The sequence below is a fragment of the Culicoides brevitarsis genome, chromosome 2 (genome assembly GCF_036172545.1).
Source record: "Culicoides brevitarsis isolate CSIRO-B50_1 chromosome 2, AGI_CSIRO_Cbre_v1, whole genome shotgun sequence".
Classification (NCBI taxonomy): Eukaryota; Metazoa; Arthropoda; class Insecta; order Diptera; family Ceratopogonidae; genus Culicoides; species Culicoides brevitarsis.
In genome coordinates, this window is record NC_087086.1 from 27,756,336 (window position 1) to 27,775,782 (window position 19,447).

The window sequence follows — 19,447 nt, forward strand, 5'->3', positions numbered from 1 at the left end:
TTACCGTAAAGGTTTCTTTGGCACGCCAAACAGAATATAATCGGTGAAAAGTCGTTTTCTAAGACTTAACAACTACAACACTTGCCATATTTGTCCTTTTGTTTATCCGTAATTGCGAATGATCGACCGTGGTATAAAACGCACAAATGTAACAAAATGTCTTTTGTCACATATCTTAAAATATTTTTTGCATCAATACGTTTATAAATTTTTATCTGTTACCTTTTTCATTGTATCTGAGACAAAAAATGCAAGGCTCCTTAGATCAAAGTAAAATACAGCTTTGTTTACAGGATGCAGGATAATTTGGATTTACAGGATTTTGAATAAATACAAAGACAGCAAAATAAATATAAGGCTTCTTAAAATTAAATTTAAAAAAACTCTAAATAAAATCGTTAATAATAAAAAAATCCTGAAACAGAAAATTTGAAAATTCGAAAAATTAATGAAAGAATTATTAAAATTTTCAATTTTTAAAGAAAATTATTCATGTCTCTTAATTTTTAAAATCGATGTTTAATTCAAAATTTTGACCTTGGAACAAAATTCTAATTCAATACATATAAAACTTAAAAAATTCACTACTTTGAACAAAATCTTGTGCCCCATCAAAATTTTCCCTAACCCACGGCACTGAAATTTGACTCCTATCAAACGCTGTCACTGAAAACATGCTGTAAAAAAGTAAACACAAAACACAATTTTAATTTTTCGGCAACATTTTCCTTGAATTACGTCGAAATACGGAAAAAATGTTGCGTCAAATCATCTCGATAGGCGCCCGGAGCGTGTCACAAGTGAAAAATCTCAAAATCACCTCACACAAAGTTCCTCAATTCCATCTTCAGCAATGCGTGAGACTTTTCTGTGACAAATTGGAAAATGCCGCACCAATTACTGACAAATCCACGGATGCCGAACGCGAAAAACGCTTAAAAGTCCTGGAACTCGAGGTGGAAATGTGTCGACAGGAAGGACGTCGCGTCCCGGACCACATCAAACCTAGTCAATGGGAGGAAATTTTGCAGTTGGATTCGCGCACGGCCCGTTACAAGCACTACGACTTCCTGTTTATCAACGAGAAGAAAGCAGAAAGTGCAAAACTGAAGAAAAAACGACGAAGCGAGGAGATGGCGGAAAAATTTGCTCAAATACGAGCGGAAAAGGAAGCGAACGAGCACATTGTCTACGGTTTGCACAACAACACGTTCTTTCTGCGGATATATGACACAACAATCGATCGCTGGCACAACCACAGACTCATTAATGCGATGCAATTCGCTCCAAAACTCGTCATTGACTGCACCTACGACAAACACATGACGCGAATGGAGGCCCGAAATTGCGCGAAACAACTCAAATTTGTCTTTGCCGACAACCGATTGAACGAAGACCCCTTTGATTTGCATTTTTGCGGTGTCAATTTCGAAGCAGACACGATGAAGTTCTTCGAGAAGCACATACCAAATGTACGGGAACCGTCTTTTCCGCTGAATTTGCACGAAGAAAGTTACTTGGAACACTTTCCGCGAAGCAAACTCGTTTATTTGACGCCACACTGCCAAAATACGCTGGAAAAATTCAATCCGGATGACGTTTATATCATCGGAGCAATGGTAGATAAGAAAAATAACGAACCCCTGTCATTGGCAAAGGCGAAAGGACAAGGACTGCGAATGGCGAAATTACCGTTGGATCATTATCTGGACTGGGGATTTGGCGGAAAGTCACTGACACTCGACCAAATGCTCAAAATTATGTTGGAATTAAAAAATACGGGCGATTGGAACAAAGCTTTCAAGCATGTGCCACGAAGAAAATTAGTGGATCCACATCAACGAGAGTCAGGAAAACCTCAAAGCGTTAAATTAGAGAAATTTAAGGATTTTCGATTCAATGCGGAAACGTGGGGAGCGAAAAAATTTACGCAACATTCGGAAAAAAGATTAAACAGAGCGCTGGAAAACAAGAAAAATACGCCACGAAAACTTTTATCCTTACAAAATATTTTTGCCGAAGAGAAATAGTTGACGAAAAAATTAGAAAATTAGGTTAAAAAATAAAAAAAAGTTGAAAAATTAGAAAAAAATATTTTTTTTAGAGATAAAAATGTTTAATTTTCTCTTTATTTGTAGCACAAAGCTCGCTCGCGTTCACTCATTTCTGCCATTTCCATGCGATCCTTCAAAGTCAGTGTCCTTTCTTCTTCCTCCTTTTTCTTCTTTTCGATTTCTTCGTCGTCGGGCTTGCTAAACTTGCTCTTGACCTTCGTTGCCAATATTTGATCAGCAAGTAGCTCCCATGCTGTTGGTTTGTACTGATCGTCGTTATGTTGCTTCACAGTACTGTTAACCACGGAAGCGAAATGCTTGAAATTTGCGCCACCCCAGGCGCCAACTTTGCGACTAAAGACAAGAAAAATTATTTTTTTTCAGGCAGAAAAAAATTGTTTCGGTAATTTTTTACAATTTTTCTATTTTTTCATTAATTTTTTTAAATAATTTTTTTAAGCACTAAATTTTACCTTTTTACACAAAAATAAATAAAATTTTCTAAAAAATTATTTTTTGTGTAATTTTGCTCTTTATTGATGCATATCGGATATTTAACGCGCTACGTAACTTAATGACATAAAATTCAAAATATTAAAATTTAATTAAAATTTTTGATTTTAACATTCTTCGTCTTCGGGAATATCTTCGATCGTATAGCAAAAAGCCGCATAACTAGGGGTTGAAGGAATTAAGCTGTAAGAAAAATTTTGAAATTTTATGTCATTAATGGAAATTAACTAAGCAGTCTGGCCGCTACATTTTTTTTGTACATCTGAAATTTCCAATCTATCTAAAATTGTCTAAATAGGGTCTAATCTAGTCAATTATTAATATAAAGGACTATTTTTTTAAAATAAAAGAATAAAAAATTAAAAATAAAATAAAAGAAAATATAAAAAAAAACATTTTTTTAAATTAAGAAAAAAAATAATTTATTTAATTTATCAATTTTAATTTAATAAAAAAATTTTAAACATTTAATTTAATAAAAATTAAAAATAATAAAAATAAATAATAATTTATCAAATTAATAAATAAATTGCATTTATTAAAAAAATTATTTATTTGACAAAAAAAGTACATTAATTAAAAAATTTTATTTAATTAATTAAAAAATAAAATAAAATTTATAATTAATACAAGTTAATTAATTAAATGATGAATCTCAGATTAAAAAAAAAACATTAATATATCATATTGAATAAAATTAAATTACTTAAAATTATTTAATGAATTTAATTAAATTAAATATTAAATTTATTAAACTAATAAAAAAATTAAATTTATAATAATAAAAATTATTTTTTTTCATTACAAAAAATTAAAAAAAAAAAAAAAAAAAAAAAAATAAATAAATAAAATAATAAAAAAAAATTAAATAAATTAAATTAAAATATTTATTTGTTGAAATAAAATTTTAAATGAAATTAAAATTTAAAAAATATTTTGAGCCTTAAAAACATAAGAAATTAATTTTAGAATTTTTCATTTTAATTTTATCAAGAATTTTTTACATCAACCCAGTATGGAGTGTCATTGCTTAAAAAATTAAAAAGACTCGACGGACTTGTTTTATTTTCACATTTCTTCTTTATTATCTTCATTTTTATTATTTCATATAAACATTTTTCTTGAAATTGATTAAAAATTAATTTTTAAACATAAAGGTAGGTATTTAATTATAAACAACTAGAATTATTTACAAAAGAGTGCTCCATCGATATAATTTTTTTTTTCAATGAACTTTGTGCTGATTCTCTGTTAATTTTTCGTGTGTTTATTTTCCAACGGCGGCGATCGATGACGGTGACGACGACAACAACTCGACACGACAGACGGATCCACTTTCTAACTTTGTGCTGTCATATTGCTTTGTTTTTTTTTTTTGTATTAACAATTGTACATAGAGAAGAGTTTAGGGAAGACAAGAGGGATGATTGTTATTTCTTTACAATGCGCAATAAAAGATGAGGTTTTAGGTGAAAATGTGAGTTTTTAAGTGGAAATTTTGTCGTGACTTACTTGTCGTTTGTGGCGTCAGCTTTGATCTCGGCTGCTTCTTCGGGTGTTGCGGTGTCAGTCATTTCTTGCGTACTGTCGTTTGATCCTTCGATGTCCTCAACCATCATGTCGTTAGCCTTAAATTTAATTTTTTTTATTGAAAATTATTTTTTTATGGATTAAAAAAAATCTTACTTGATTATTCATGATTTCATTTTTCATGGCATCCATTACGTCTAGTGTTTCGTTGGTAGCCAAGTCACTAAAAAAATATATTTTTTAATAATAAAACTTCAACGGACAAGAATAAAAAAAATAATTCAAAAAATAAAAAAAAATTAATGAGAAAATTAAAAAAAATAAATTAATAATTTTTTAATTAAATTTATTTTAATTAAATTTTAATTTATTTATAAAAAAAAAGAAAAAAAAATAAAATTTTAAAAAATCAAAAATTAAAAAAAAAAAAAAAAATTAATAAAATTAAAAAAAAAAAAAATAAAATAAATTTAAATAATTAAAAAAAAATAAAATAAAAAAAATAAAAAAAAAAAAAAATTAAATAAAAAATTTAAAAAAAAAATTTTTTAAAAAAATCTTACCCCGTTTCCTGCACAATTGTCATAACCTCATCATCCATTTCGTTCATCGCCATTTCCGTATCTTTCATCAGTTGATCCGCCATATCATCAGCCTCGCTCGACATACTGCCCATCTTGTTCATCATTTTGTTCTTCATATTTTCCATTTCTTCGTTTGTGTGAAGCGGAATGCGTTCATCTTCCTCATTTTGTGTATCCTCGTCCTCATCTATCGTCTTGACGTCCTCATCATCCTCCTCGTCGTCATCGTTAAACTTCTCCTTCAGCTTTTCCTTGCCTCCTTTGATGGCTTCTGTGATTGTATTTCCCACTTTTCCGACATTTTCCACCATTTCATCCATCGCGTCTTCCATTGTGTCGCCAACTTCGGACATTGCTTTCTCGCCCGCATCCATCATGTCGTTCGCTGCCTTTTTGGCGGCTTCCAGGGGATTGCTACTACTTGCGCAACCCATTTTTTGTGTCTTAAGTCTTTTTACAAAAAATCTTTTGACAAAAAAAATTCTGAAAATAGCAAGAAAAAAAATCGAAGGTCAGTTTGTTAAAATATTCTGAATTATCGTGTCGATGGATGCTAATGCGAGTGAGCGCTTTTCGTGTTAAAACGCCACTGATCACGTCGTACGTGACAAGAAAATGCGTTGTAAGTTACTAATAATAAATTTCTAATGAATAAATCAAGTGAAATGCAAAGAGATTTCTTTTGAAAGTAGCCATGATTGAAGTTCAACAGGATTAGTCATTGCTTAGTTTAACAAGAAAAACTTTTTTGATTCTTTGTATTTGCTAATAAATAAACATTAGAAAAAATTTTTGCAAGTCAAACAAAGATTTTTTCAAGTGTTCGACGACCTTACAGCGAAATTTCATGATTAAAGTTAATTTTATTAATAAATTGATTTTTTCCAATTGAAAAATTTTTGCCAATTTTTTAATTTAAAGAAAAAAATTTACCCAGTTTTTGTTTTTTGACAATTGTCATAACCTCATCATCCATTTCGTTCATCGCCATTTCCGTATCTTTCATCAAAAACTGAAAAAATCGCCATTTCATCAGCCAAGTGATCGAATACTGCCCATCTTGTTCATCATTTTGTTCTTCATGTTTTCCATTTCTTCGTTTGTGTGAAGCGGAATGCGTTCATCTTCCTCATTTTGTGTATCCTCGTCCTCATCTATCGTCTTAACATCCTCGTCATCTTCTTCGTCGTCATCGTTAAACTTCTCCTTTAGCTTTTCCTTGCCTCCCTTGATGGCTTCTGTGATCGTATTTCCCACTTTTCCGACATTTTCCACCATTTCATCCATCGCGTCTTCCATTGTGTCGCCAACTTCGGACATTGCTTTCTCGCCTGCATCCATCATGTCGTTTGCTGCCTTTTTAGCGGCTTCCAGGGGATTGCTACTACTTGCACAACCCATTTTTGTGTGTTTTTACAAAAAAATTTTTGACAAAAAAAATCTGAAAATAGCAAAAAAAAAAATCGAAGGTCAGTTTGTTAAAATATTCTGAATTATCGTGTCGATGGATGCTAATGCGAGTGAGCGCTTTTCGTGTTAAAACGCCACTGATCACGTCGTACGTGACAAGAAAATGCGTTGTAAGTTACTAATAATGAATTTCTAATGAATAAATCAAGGGAAATGCAAAGAGATTTCTTTTGAAAGTAGCCATGATTGAAGTTCAACAGGATTAGTCATTGCTTAGTTTAACAAGAAAAACTTTTTTGATTCTTTGTATTTGCTAATAAATAAACATTAAGAGACATTTTTGCAAGTCAAACAATATTTTTTTCAAGTGTTCGACGACCTTACAGCGAAATTTCATGATTAAAGTTAATTTTATTGTTAAATTGATTTTTTCAATGTTTTGACGGTTTTTGGATAAAAGCAAATAATTCTTAAGATTTTTTTACTATTTTTCACATTTTTGAAAGTTTAGTGATGAGTATTCACGTAAAGTTTATTTTAATTAATTAATTTAATTTTACTCAAAAAAAAGTTTATTAATTTTTATGTTGATACTTTTTTCATATTTTAATAATTTTTTGATGTCTATTTAATTGAAATCGAAGTAAAAATTAATGTAAATAAAAAAAATTTTTTTTTTTAAATTTTGGTCAATAAATTTTTATTTATCTAAATTTCAATTAAAAGTGACTAATATTCAAGTTAAATTTTGTACCAAAAAAAAAAATAATTTTTCATGATTTTTTAATTAAAATGATTTTTAAATTTTTAGTGGCAAAATTTTCCCATTTGATTTGATTTCCCAAATTTCACAAAATAAAAATTTAAGAAAAAATAATAAATTTGGTCACGTGACTCAAAAGTTTTTTATGTAAATTTCGATAAATAATAGGTTTTTAAGCAAGTTCAGTTCATATTTAATATCATTTTAATGTAATTGAGCTATTTTTATCGTTTTTTAAAATTAAAAGTACCAAAAAATGTAAAAAAATTTCCTTTTTTTTTAATTATTTTTATTTTTTCCCCGGAAGGTGACATAAAGTAAAAAAAAATAAATTTAATGGCCTAAAAAGAATTTCCAAAAAATTCTACAATTTACATATTTTTTTTCGAAATTTTTTTTAGATATAATTTAAAATAAAAAATGTAAAATTTCTACAAAAAACTGTCTAACAAAAAAAAAATAACAAGTCGTCTCCATTCTTATAAAAAAAATGAAACAACCTCTTATCGAATTTTCCTTTGATACGATATTTTGCTTAAAAATTACTTTTTTTTTCTAAAAATAAACGATTCGTGTCGATCGTGACTAGCAAAAGTTTTTATTCCATTAGAAAAAAAAAATGCAAATAACTATCAATTACTTTTTAATTTCATTTCCGAAGTGATTTTCAAGTAGCGACACGTGGATCCCTGTTGCGCCTACCTGCCTGTCGTGCATCGAACACCTTCGGAGGTAATTTCAGAAAATTTCCTTTAATGATGACTTGACAAGGTGATGTTTAGAAAAAAAAATTGTTACACGAAAAAAATAATAATTTCTTGTGCAAGGAAATGAACATCGTTCGTTCGAAGGTCCAGCCATAATGATGATGATTATTTTGCAAAACATGACTTATTAGAGCAAAAGGTAAGTTTATCGTCAAAATCGAATAATAAAGACGTCACTTTTAATGGAAAATTGCTTTGTTTGTGAAAAACACTTGCATTTTATTGGCTTATTGATTACTGTGTGAAAATCTGTAATCACTTTTATTTATTTATGAATGAATGATATGTGCTTTTTCGCAAACATTTCCGTTTTTTGTTGTCAAGTCATTTACTTTTGAGGGTTAATTACCTTTTTTTAATGAGACGGCTGTTGTTTTAATCCGTTTTTACTGGTTTTTTGTTCTACTTTTTTTTCGTTGTTTTAATAAGTGGCGATTTTTGTGTTTTTCATGCTTTTCACGAACCACCACATTTCACGAGTAGATACTTTTAAATATAAATTACAGTTCCTGTTTAAATTATTCAACTTCTGGCTTATAAGTATAAAAATAATCTAGGACACACAATGCTCTATATTCTTGCTTTTGTAACAGCAACAACAACAACGAACAGGAATAATAATGTTTCGTTGCAATAAAAAAAGAAACATTCACTCAGGAATTAATCTGTTTTAAATATTGTATTAAGCGGTTAGAGTTCTGATTTTTTTATTTTTTTGTTTGGAAGGAAAAACTGCTAGTTATGTCCTTTTTGCACGATGGTAACCAACTAACTGACCAAGCAAGTTGCGTCCGAGGCGGCACGAACATTTGCACGACAATTCTTTGTATTTTTCTTTTTTTTCATAAAGCGTTGTTGTGTTGAAGTTTCTATGAGGAGCTAATGTATATCCTTTTGTGTGGCATGCGATTATGTAGAAAACTATGAGAAAGTTATGGTGAGTGATGGGGGTGAAAGTTGAACCAGTTTTGTTAACTTTTAGTAAGAAGAAGATGATATGACTCTTTTTATGAAACATTTCTTTTAAAATGTTTATTAGATGTAGCTAGTTGTTAGTTTTAAGTATTCTGAAGTATTATCATACTATCTATTTTTACTATTCTTTCTTTCTTCCTTAGAAATTCTAAAAATCACAATCTAAATCCTCTCAGATATTTTCTGCCTCTTCTTCTGTCATTAAGTACTCAGTTGGATTTCGTGTTTAGTTTAGAATCGCAATTGAAGCCACTTGTTCAAAAATTCGTTTATTTCCTTCAAAATTGTATATTTTTCTATAAATAAAATTCTAATTAATCATGGCGACAATTTTTTGTGAACTGAATTAAACTACCTTTTATGTAAAGAATAAACAACAAATTTATAGTGCGCTCCCAAGAAGTGACTTTTGATTACTATCGTAAATTCCAGAAATGCTTCCGTTCCAAAAGTTTAGCAAATTGAAAGGTTAGCAAATTGAAGTTAGATTTTAAAAACTCTTAATGACTTGTATGGAGATGATCTACATGAATAGAGTATTTTCCAAAAATACTACGATTATTTCGTAGGCTTTTCCTATAAGATTGAAATACTTTTCAAGATATTCTTCGTATTTGTTGTTGATGAAATTAAATGCTTTTTTGTACCAATTTCGCGATACGTCTCGCTACTACGAAAGATGGTTTCATGTCAATTTGATAATAAATGCAAGGCAGTGTTTCCAATGGTACTTTGCCGATATAAAAAATAATCTGTTATCTGAATCGGTTTGCTGAGGAGGAACATTATCTATTGCAAAGCATTCAAAGTAGTCCAACGTATGAATTCTGAATTCTGAAGTGCTCGCCAAAAAAAGATGCAACTTGATCCAATATTCACTAAGCTGGAAGCTAATCAATTCATTCATTTGAAACATTGCTTCTTTTGAATTTGGAGGTTAGACAGCGACTGTAAAAGACAAAATCAGTTTATTATTTAAGTATATATTAATTGTATGAGATATTATTCAAGAGAATGTCCAACAGATTTTGTTATATAGGAAACTTTGACTTATACCTGTGCAATCTTCACACTCACTCTACTCCTTATTGAACTAAAAACTATTTTTATTCCACTAACTTTCCTTACAACTATTTCTATTTCTTCAATTTTATGGGTCTTTTGTTTTACTTTTGCTCTTTTTAATGTTGTCTTCCCCACAAACCATGTATCCACTTACCATTATTGTAATAATAAGAACAATTGTCGTTGTTGTTGTCGTCTTTCTACATTCCGTTCTTTGATATTTGATTGAAATAAAATTTCCTTCTAGACTTCCTTTCTTCTCCATGTTCAACGAAAAAACTTTTTCGAACTAACTCAAGGCTATAATTTACTTCCTAGAAATAATAACAATAAAAAGCGTATTTTTTTTAGCACAAAGACACACTTGTAAAAAAAACATAAACCTGTCTCTCGTCCGTGATTTACTAAACTTTTCCTTTTATTTGCATGATTAATTGTTGTCCAAAAGCGGCAAACGCCCACATCATTACAATGCCGTTTCAAAAGCTTTTGTGGGGAGGACCGACACGAAGAACCCTAAAAATAATACATAAAGACTTAACAAAAAGTCTTTAAATGGTGCCTTTTGGTAATTATGGTAATGCCATGCAAATTCGCTTGTTTTAAGTGAAATTCCGACACACACACAAGAAAAAAAAAGAAAATAAAAATAGAAAATCAACAAGAAGTTTTGAAATAGATTGATGGGCATCACCATCATTAAGTACGTTGAGGATTAGGAGACATTTAAATGTATTTTTGGGGAAATCTAATTTTCTTTTTTTTTTGTCGTTTCATTTTCGTTTTTCTTCATTTTTTTCAGAAATAAACGAATACCACGAAAAAAAGGGGGTACAAAAAATAATTCTTTTTTTTTTTCAGCGAAGACCGGCGGTCGACTGCTGACCTAAATATAGAAAGTGTTCGTGTTAAGAAATACTTCAAGTACCTGATTTCAAGTTGTTTTGTTTGCAACGCCGTCATTGTAAATATTTATGCATTTTTCGTTGCTTTTCCTCACACAACTATAAGACGTAATAACGATGACGTTTCTCTCAAAAAAGACACAGAATTTATGACATCCTGAAGACAGCAGCGTTTCTTAAAATGGAATTGCATAAACGTTGATGACCAAATATGGTAAAAAGTTTTTTAATAATAGAACAGAAAATGATGACGAAATGAACTTACCATCCGACTTGCACAGTGGCAACTAATTCCGTCAGCATTTCGGGACATTGACACGTCGCCAACATTATCATCAACAAAAGTTTGTCGCGCGATAAAGATCGCCCGATGTAATTTTTTAATGATGGTATGCTTAAATGCCATTCATTTGCGACCATTTCGCTTTGATGTGCGGTGCATGTTAATATTTAAATTAAGTTTTTAGTATCCGAGATATGTTTTTCCCGCATGCAAGGACATTTCAACGTGACATTGAGAAGTGTCCACTTTTTTTCCACTATACAGAAGAAATGGCAAAGGAACAAAAGTTTTACTTCACTCAACATGATGCGAGAAAGCTGATAAGCCGACCCATTTTTTCCTTTGAAATCCATTAGAACTGATTTTGTTTCGGCGTCACGTATTTTTCAGTTTCAGTGTGACGATAACCAGGACGAATGGCGTGCAACAGGCATGTTGTAGGTAAGTACACAAATTGATTAGATTAGAATTTAACTGTAGAGGTAGTGCAGCAAATGGAAAAAGAGGTACGACAAACAAAATAAATCGATCCTTCGTCGGTGTTGGATTACTGGCTTATGTAAATTGTCCCAAATTTCGTATCGATTCACGAGTATTCTATTGCTAGGTATTTGAATTTTAGCACAAAATAGGAATTAAGCTCGGTCGCAATGTTTCTATTCATGAAATGAGTACAACGTACCTTATTTGAAAACTGAAATTATATAGTAATAGACCACTTTTTTTACCTGCACTACGAGTATTGCTTGCGTGGTGGTCGAAAAATTATTATAGTACATTGCCCCCTCAGGCAATATCACATCGTAGTAATGCAAAATACCGAACAACGAACAACGAGCGCTAATGTGTCTGTCATAAGCTGTATAAGGACTATCACCTGCTTAAATTGTGTATTTCACGTGGTGCGACGCGATTCGAAATGGTAATAAAATCGCATATATTCGGAATTTTTCACAGATTAATGTCATGCGATAAGGATTTTCGACATTTCAGACATTGTACTAGACAGTAGAATTGCTCGTAAAAACATTTTTATTAGTTTGATATGCGGATTTTGGATGAAAAACGACACGGGTTTTATTTAAAAAATATTATTTATTTATTTTTTTTTTGTAAATCTCAATCAATCCTAATAATTCAGATGCCTAATTTTTCAAATTTTAACAATTCCTTTTTCTTTTTTGTATATTTAATTGAAATAACAATAACAAAACAAAAACAAAAAACATGAACAAAAATATGACACATTTTACTTTTTTTTCTTATCACAAAAAAATATTCGATGAAAAAGTGTCTAAAAGTTCTGAGTACAGAACGATATTCAATAACAATAAATAATGATGAAAATTGAGGATGAAAAATTAAAATAATAAAAAATGGGTTTGAGTATTTTTTTTTGTCATTGGCTACTAACTACCATCAGGATTGATTATTGGGCACGATTTCCAAGACTCGAATACGGTTTCGAAAAAGATGCTCAATTTTCAATTTAATATGGTTTTCAAATTGGGGCTAGGGAACTATTTGTATATTTGCACGATGATTGTCGGGTGAGAATTTAATTAATTTAAAATTTAAGGTTTAATTGTTGGTATTTTTTTTTGTATGTTTTTGTCTAATGACCTTATGCCTTACGTTTGGCGATAATTTTCGCGGCATGAACTTGGTCTCGACTGTTTGTGACTTCGGCGTGGAAGCCAGTTTCCCAGTCGGCGTAATATTTCACGGTACGAACATTACCGTCAGGCTCAACCAAGGAGTATTCTCCCTTGACAACATCACCATCACGTTCTTCTTTTTGGTGTTTGTGATCTCCGGTGTGTGGATCGTTGACACCGTATTCGAAGGCATATCGGGGATGATCGTTCTGAAATAATTGTTTTTCATAATCGATTAAACTTTAAATTATTTTCAGATTTCTTACGTAATATTCTAATTGTTTGGCGATGACTGGTTTGGCAACAGCATGTGCGATGGTTGGTGTAACTTGGGCAACTGGAACAGCGCCGTAGCTTGTGATAGCGGGAGCAGCGGATGCGTATCTGATAGCTCCGTGTCCTGCAAGCCCGTGTCCGAGTCCGTAGGCGTATGGACTGTAAGCGGCAACGTTTGGTGAGTATCCGAGTCCGGAAGATACTAATTTTGCGCCTCCGAGAGAATATCCGGCAGCGGATCCGTGTGTGGAGTAACTGCTGACAACAGCTGGGGCAGCAGATACGATCTAAATATAAATTTTTAAAAATTTTGTTTGTTCTATAAAACAAATAACTCTTACCTTTGATGCTCCATATCCGAGTCCATAAGCTGGAGCAGCATAGGCAGTTGAGACAACAGGGGCGGATGAGACAACTTTAGTAGCTCCATATCCTAATCCATGTCCGTATCCCAATCCATATCCTAATCCTTGTCCGGTAACAATTTTGGCAGCTGGTGCAGCGTATGTAGAAACAACTGGGGCAGCAGAAACGACTTTAGCGGCTCCGTATCCCAAACCATGAGCATATCCTGAGCTGTATCCATATCCTAATCCATGTCCTGACACGATTTTGGCAGCTGGGGCAGCGTATGTGGAAACAACTGGAGCAGCAGAAACGACTTTAGCAGCTCCATATCCCAAACCATGTCCATATCCTAATCCGTAGCTTCCGTATCCAGAGACAATCTTGGCTGCTGGAGCTGCATAAGTTGAGACAACGGGAGCTGAAGAAACAATTTTTGTGGCGCCATATCTAATAAAAATTTCGATACATAAAAATTTTTGTTCATAAAGCATGATAAAAAATTTATTTACCCATAAGAACCTTGTGTTGAAATAACGGGGCTTGAAAGAACTTTGGGAGCAGCATAAGCATATCCAGTCTTGGCAATTGCTGGGGCACTTCCGTAAGTGTATCCAGCAGAGTATCCGACTTTAGCGACAGCTGGCGTCGAAACGTATGATGTTGTGTAAGCAGGAGCGGCGACTTTAGCGATAGCTGGGGCTCCATAAGCGTATGCTGGGCTTCCATATGAGTATCCTGCGCTATATCCGACTTTAGCGACAGCTGGGGCTGCATAAGAGTATGCTGGAGCAGCAATACCAACTTTAGCAACAGCTGGAGCAGAAACGTATGATGTCGAGTAAGCGGGAGCAGCAACTCCGATTTTAGCTACAGCTGGGGCTGCATAAGAGTATGCTGGAGCAGCAATACCAACTTTAGCGACAGCTGGAGCAGAAACGTATGATGTTGAGTAAGCGGGAGCAGCAACTCCGATTTTAGCTACAGCAGGAGCGCCATAAGCGTATGCTGGACTTCCGTATGTGTAGGCTGAGCTGTAACCAACTTTAGCAACTGCTGGGGCTGAAACGTAAGATGTAGAGTAAGCGGGAGCAGCAACACCTACTTTGGCGACAGCTGGAGCTCCATAAGCGTATGCTGGGCTTCCATATGAGTATCCTGCGCTATATCCGACTTTAGCGACAGCTGGAGCAGCGTATGTTGCGTATGCTGGAGTAGCGATTTTAGTGACAGCTGGTGCAGAGACATATGAGGTCGAGTAGGCAGGAGCGGCGACACCAATCTTGGCGATTGCTGGAGCATGTCCGTACGAATAATCAGCAGAATATCCGACTTTGGTGATTGCAGGGGCAGCGTAACTCACACTTGGATAAGCTACCTAGTACAAATAAGGAAAATTTATGCATTAAATTTAGCTCAACCGATTAGACAATACGGATGTTAATTTAGAAACAAACGAAAAAAAAACAAAAGAATACGAGATATGACATCGTACCTTAGCAACAGATGGAATAGAATGAGTTGCTATTTTTGTGACTGCGGGAGCCGTATACGTGTTAGAGTAAGTGTGGGCAACCTATGAAGGAGGATCATTAAATAAATGTTAGAAACAGACATACAAAAGACAAGTCGTCATCATCGACAAACCTTGGCGATCGCTGGTTGAGCAGCAGGTAAGTAACTAATCGATGGTTTAGAATATGTGACGGCTGGTGCAACGGCAACCTTTTAATTACACATTTATTTGTTTTAACACGAACATAAAAGGATTATTATATTAAATAGGATTACAAACCTTTGCAATGGCTGGCTGAGCCGGCAAGTAATTGATTGCAGGCTTTGAGTAAGTGACCTGTTTGTTAAACACCTTTTTATTACAAATAACAGATAGAGACACGGATTACAAGGGAATTACAAACCTTTGATACAACAGGGGCAGCAGAGTAAGATGCTATCTTAACAGCAGCTGGCTGAGACACATATGATTGCGACACGTATGCAGGTTGATGATGTTCATAACTTGCAACCTTGTCATGTGTTAGATTACATTATAACAAAATATTATACGAAAAGTCCTTTACCAACAGAGAAAATTAAAAAACTTTACATACCTTTGTGATGGCAGGAGTAATTGGTGGTAAATAAGCTTTTGAGATAACTGGAGGGGCAGCTGTGACATATGAAACTGAGGGAGTAACAGCTACTTTCGAGACAATTGGAGGCGACAAGACTCCAGTAAGTCCAGCAGACGAAGCATACTTGATGCCTTCAAATAATTATCAAACAAAAAATAAGCTAAAAATTCGGAAAAATAAAAATTTTTACTTACCAGATGGATAAATTCCAGCATATGTAGCTGCAGGTGATTTATCAGCAAGAACGACGCCAGCAGTTTTGGCATATGTAATTGCTGGAGCTGCTGCATATCCGGCACTGTAGGCAACGGGAGCAACGCTTACGGATTCGATTGTTTTTCCTAACGATAATTGTACATTTGGTGCTGGATAGGCATATCCCGCAGTGTGGATGTGACCGCCTGGAGGACAATCTGGCACGGGTGTTGCAATCGATGATGCAATCAAACAAGCTACGAACAAAAATGTAGCCTGAAAATATACACGTAACTTGGCATGAGTGAAAGACCTTCGAAAATCGAGCAAATTTTATGTTGACTCATAATTTACTAATTCTCACGAGTGATTCAATGATATTTTTTTTTGTAGAACTAGATTTTCAAAATCTCAAATCAATTAGGGACAAATAATTTCTTCATTCACTTCTACTTTAGTAACGAGTTAACTTTTAAAATTGTGTCCTTGCAAAATCCTTATTTAGTTTCTCTTTCGTGTTCACATTAATTAACAAAATTTTTGTTTCTTTATTTTATTTTTTAAACGAAACCGTGTGATTTTTACTTCACCATTATTTTTTGTATTCTTAGAATTTTTGCAATTATTTCATAATAATGTTCGAATGCTTTTATTTTATTTTTGTTAATTAAAAAGGCAACTTGCTTTTCGCCAAATAAGGCTTTGGCGTGGATTATTTCTCAGCTGATTATGTCATTTTTGTGCTTAATCAATTTACTTATTTTGAAATGCCTTTGAGAATTTTGGAATTTTTTTTTGTACTTTGTTTTATTTTGAAATTTTCACATATTTTTTTCTTGAATATTCTTCACTTTTTATAATTTTTTTATTAACTCACCTTCATTTTGAAACTGATATTTTTTAAAAAAATCACTTGCAAACACAGTTTTTAATATTTTTTGGGTATAAATGCAGTTCAGTTGTGCAATAAAGTTCTTAATATAAAATTATATAATAATAATTTTAAATAAAAATCTTGTCAGAAGAAAAAAATTGGAGCTCTTAAAACGCGACAAAATCGAGAGACTCTACACGGCGCAGAGCAATATTCGCAACTGATGAACGGCCTAGCCCTATAATGTCTTTTTATATTGCCGGTCACCTAGACCACATTAATATGTATGCGAAAATTTTTATGTTTGTGTGTTCAATATAATAATAATAATCTGGAGTAAAGTTGTCGTAAGTCGTACGAATTTTGCATCAAATGCAAGTCAATATAAGATTTTTCGTATATTGTTAAATAATATCTCTACTTGTTTCGCGCGCGATACATGTCGATATACTCTCGAACGCGTTTTAGTACTTGCCAAGTCTCGAGACCTCTCTACACAACCAACCACCAAATTCACATATCACACACGAAAAAAAATCCCGTACTGTATGTGAGAGCAAATCAATTCAATATTTTTTAATATGACTTTACGAAAAAAAAAGTTGTTATTTACATTTGCACTATTATACTCTCAACTCGCGATACATATAACTCGCAACATTTATTTGCACAGTTTATCTGATATCAGTTCTGTTTTGTCTACTTTGAGTGTCTATAGTAAACACAAGACGGCAGCTGGCTACACGAGATGGACACTAGTACATTTTTTGTGAACACGCGTGAAATATAAAACATTGAGATTTTTTCACGTACGACGACGTTATTTGGACATTGGTACGAGATTTCGGTGGAAATTGTAAGTGCATGTAAGACTTTCGTATAACAAAACTATATCAGGCTTTACTATCAAGTGACAGGGATGTTCATCGAAAATTAGTTTGAGAAGCTGAAGCTGAACAAAAATTTAAAGGAGGGAACTAGAGAAGCAGCGTTCAAGGGTAAGTTGATAAAAAATTTAAAATTTTTGAATTTTCTTAGAAAAAAACTTCTTCAAAATCAAATACTGAAGTGATCTTGTCAAATCCATGCGCCATTTTGAAAATCCTATGAAAATTTTGAAATATTGATCGTTGAAAAAATTTAGTAAATTGAAAAACGAACCTCTGAAAATTTGTAAGTCAAAAGAGAAATCCTTTTTTATCTTAAAAAAAAATTAGTAAAAGAAAAATGACTTTGATAAATAAAAATTACAAGTAGATACCAAAATTGGAAAAATATTAATAGAACACTTTTGTATGTCCATTTTTGAACCCTCTTCTTCAAAAAATAAGTGATCTTGTCTGAATTATTTCTTGGAAATCCTGAAAGAATAAGAATCGTTTAGAAAATTTACAGAAGAATCATAAATTGGATCTTCAAAAACGATTTAGCTAAAAGAATACATTCCTTGACAAATTTTAAGCTCATTCTACCAAAATTGGAACATTATTTCAATATAATTCAACAATAGGTCTTCGGACCGTGGTGATGCCATCCTCAAATCTAATCTAGACTCTAACTCCTTCAAATGAACCTTTTTAATCGAACCTCCCTGTATTCTTGTAAATTTGGACGCTTAACTACTATGATCTACGACAACAACTCCACACATCGCTACGACGAAGAAAAAAAGTTAATGAGTAAACTAACATCCGTATATGCAGCTAAACGCACGAGAGTTGCCACAACGAACAAGTTACAATTAATCTGGTTCTAGTAGAGGTATAACTCACATAATGAATAGCAATAAATTGTAAATATTTTCAACTTCGATGTCTGTGTATCTAGTTTTCCGTTTTTTTTTCTTCTTTTTCGCAGTCAATGTACCAGCGAGTTAGCGAGAGCTAAAAACACGCAGTTTTTGTGGACCAGTTGGATTTTTTTCGTCGCTGCTTCGTGTAACTTGATAATGTGTATGGTTGGAGGGGATTTTGTGCTCTACATGTGTCGTTCACATTATTAATATAAATTTTGTGATTTTTTTTGTGTGTGCACTCGAATTTTTAATGTGAATCAGATCGCACAACGACGACCAACAACAACTTGTATGCGTAGAAAACAATTTTTTCTTGAAGGTAATCTTGTAATTTGTGTATGTTACATATTTATATTTATTTGTAAATTATTATTAAGTATTATCACGGTCCAGGCCAGCAACTATTTTTTTGGGATTCTATTGCGTTTTGCATGTATCAGCATCGAATATTTTTTTCCATGAAGTTGGCATGTAGGCTCATGGTCACTAATTCGCGAAAAAAAATCATTCAAGGCACTTCCTTGGTTCAAGACTTAACACTGCTAACATTGTAACCAAATTGTAACAAAATTATGCAAAATATCTGAAGAAACTAATCAAAACGAATAATTCGCAATGTAAGACTCTAAAATGCGCGTGATGTACAATAAATAATATTTTGCTAAAATTTATCATATTTCATATGTTACCTGACTTGAATTATGTGCGGAGTCCCAATAAGTAGCCTAGAAGTATAAATAGTGTGTTCAGTGTAATGTCATGTTTATCAACAAATGAAAAATTAAAAAAAAAGGCAACCGCAGTAACTTGCAACTTTTGCAGCAGTGGCAGCAGCAACAACAACAACAACTCTACATAATATTATGAAAATTAATACCGAAAGTACTAATAAGCAATTATGCAAGCAATTTGAAACTGTTTTGCTCTCGAAAAACATTCTCTTTCAATGTGCGTAAATGTTTGTTGCAAATTATGATTATTATAATGTGTCTCTTAAAATTATTATTATTTATGCAGCAACCAAATAATTGAGAAAATAAAAATGCTTGAGCACGATCGAACGTAGGAATCTGGGAACTTTTTAGATCCGGCTATAAACACCTTCAATCACAAACCAATTAGTTAACAATAGACTGTGAAAAATTGGAGTCTCTCCTTGAAAAAGTATCGAGACACATGAAAGGAAATTAAAAGCGTGAAATTAATAAGAGGATACATACTTCATACTACTTCTCAAAGTTCAAGATATAGGTTCAAGACTAAGATTATTTGGATCAAATTGAATAGTTTACGCACTGATCAAGGTAGATGTAATTATCT

The 19,447-nt window shown here is 32.6% G+C and overlaps 3 protein-coding genes across 3 annotated transcripts; 1 reads left to right on the plus strand and 2 right to left on the minus strand.

Annotated features, from left to right (window-relative positions):
- The first annotated feature begins 693 nt into the window (after window positions 1-693).
- LOC134830768 (mitochondrial ribonuclease P protein 1 homolog) lies at window positions 694-2,274 on the plus strand. Its single transcript, XM_063844345.1, has one exon. The coding sequence runs from the start codon at window positions 756-758 to the stop codon at window positions 2,028-2,030; it is 1,275 nt and encodes a 424-aa protein (XP_063700415.1). The 5' UTR covers window positions 694-755; the 3' UTR covers window positions 2,031-2,274.
- Window positions 2,275-3,785: 1,511 nt separating this feature from the next.
- LOC134832324 (uncharacterized) lies at window positions 3,786-4,791 on the minus strand. The gene is made up of 4 exons (XM_063846308.1): window positions 4,661-4,791; window positions 4,254-4,320; window positions 4,080-4,195; window positions 3,786-3,927 (listed from the first exon to the last, which is right to left on the minus strand). Exons 1-4 carry the CDS (start codon window positions 4,783-4,785, stop codon window positions 3,906-3,908), a joined length of 330 nt encoding a protein of 109 aa, XP_063702378.1. The 5' UTR covers window positions 4,786-4,791; the 3' UTR covers window positions 3,786-3,905.
- A 7,352-nt stretch (window positions 4,792-12,143) lies between these two features.
- On the minus strand, window positions 12,144-16,341 carry LOC134828878 (fibroin heavy chain-like). The gene is made up of 7 exons (XM_063841868.1): window positions 16,336-16,341; window positions 15,458-15,734; window positions 15,240-15,394; window positions 13,641-14,506; window positions 13,125-13,578; window positions 12,774-13,070; window positions 12,144-12,716 (listed from the first exon to the last, which is right to left on the minus strand). Exons 1-7 carry the CDS (start codon window positions 16,339-16,341, stop codon window positions 12,474-12,476), a joined length of 2,298 nt encoding a protein of 765 aa, XP_063697938.1. The 3' UTR covers window positions 12,144-12,473.
- Window positions 16,342-19,447: the final 3,106 nt, after the last annotated feature.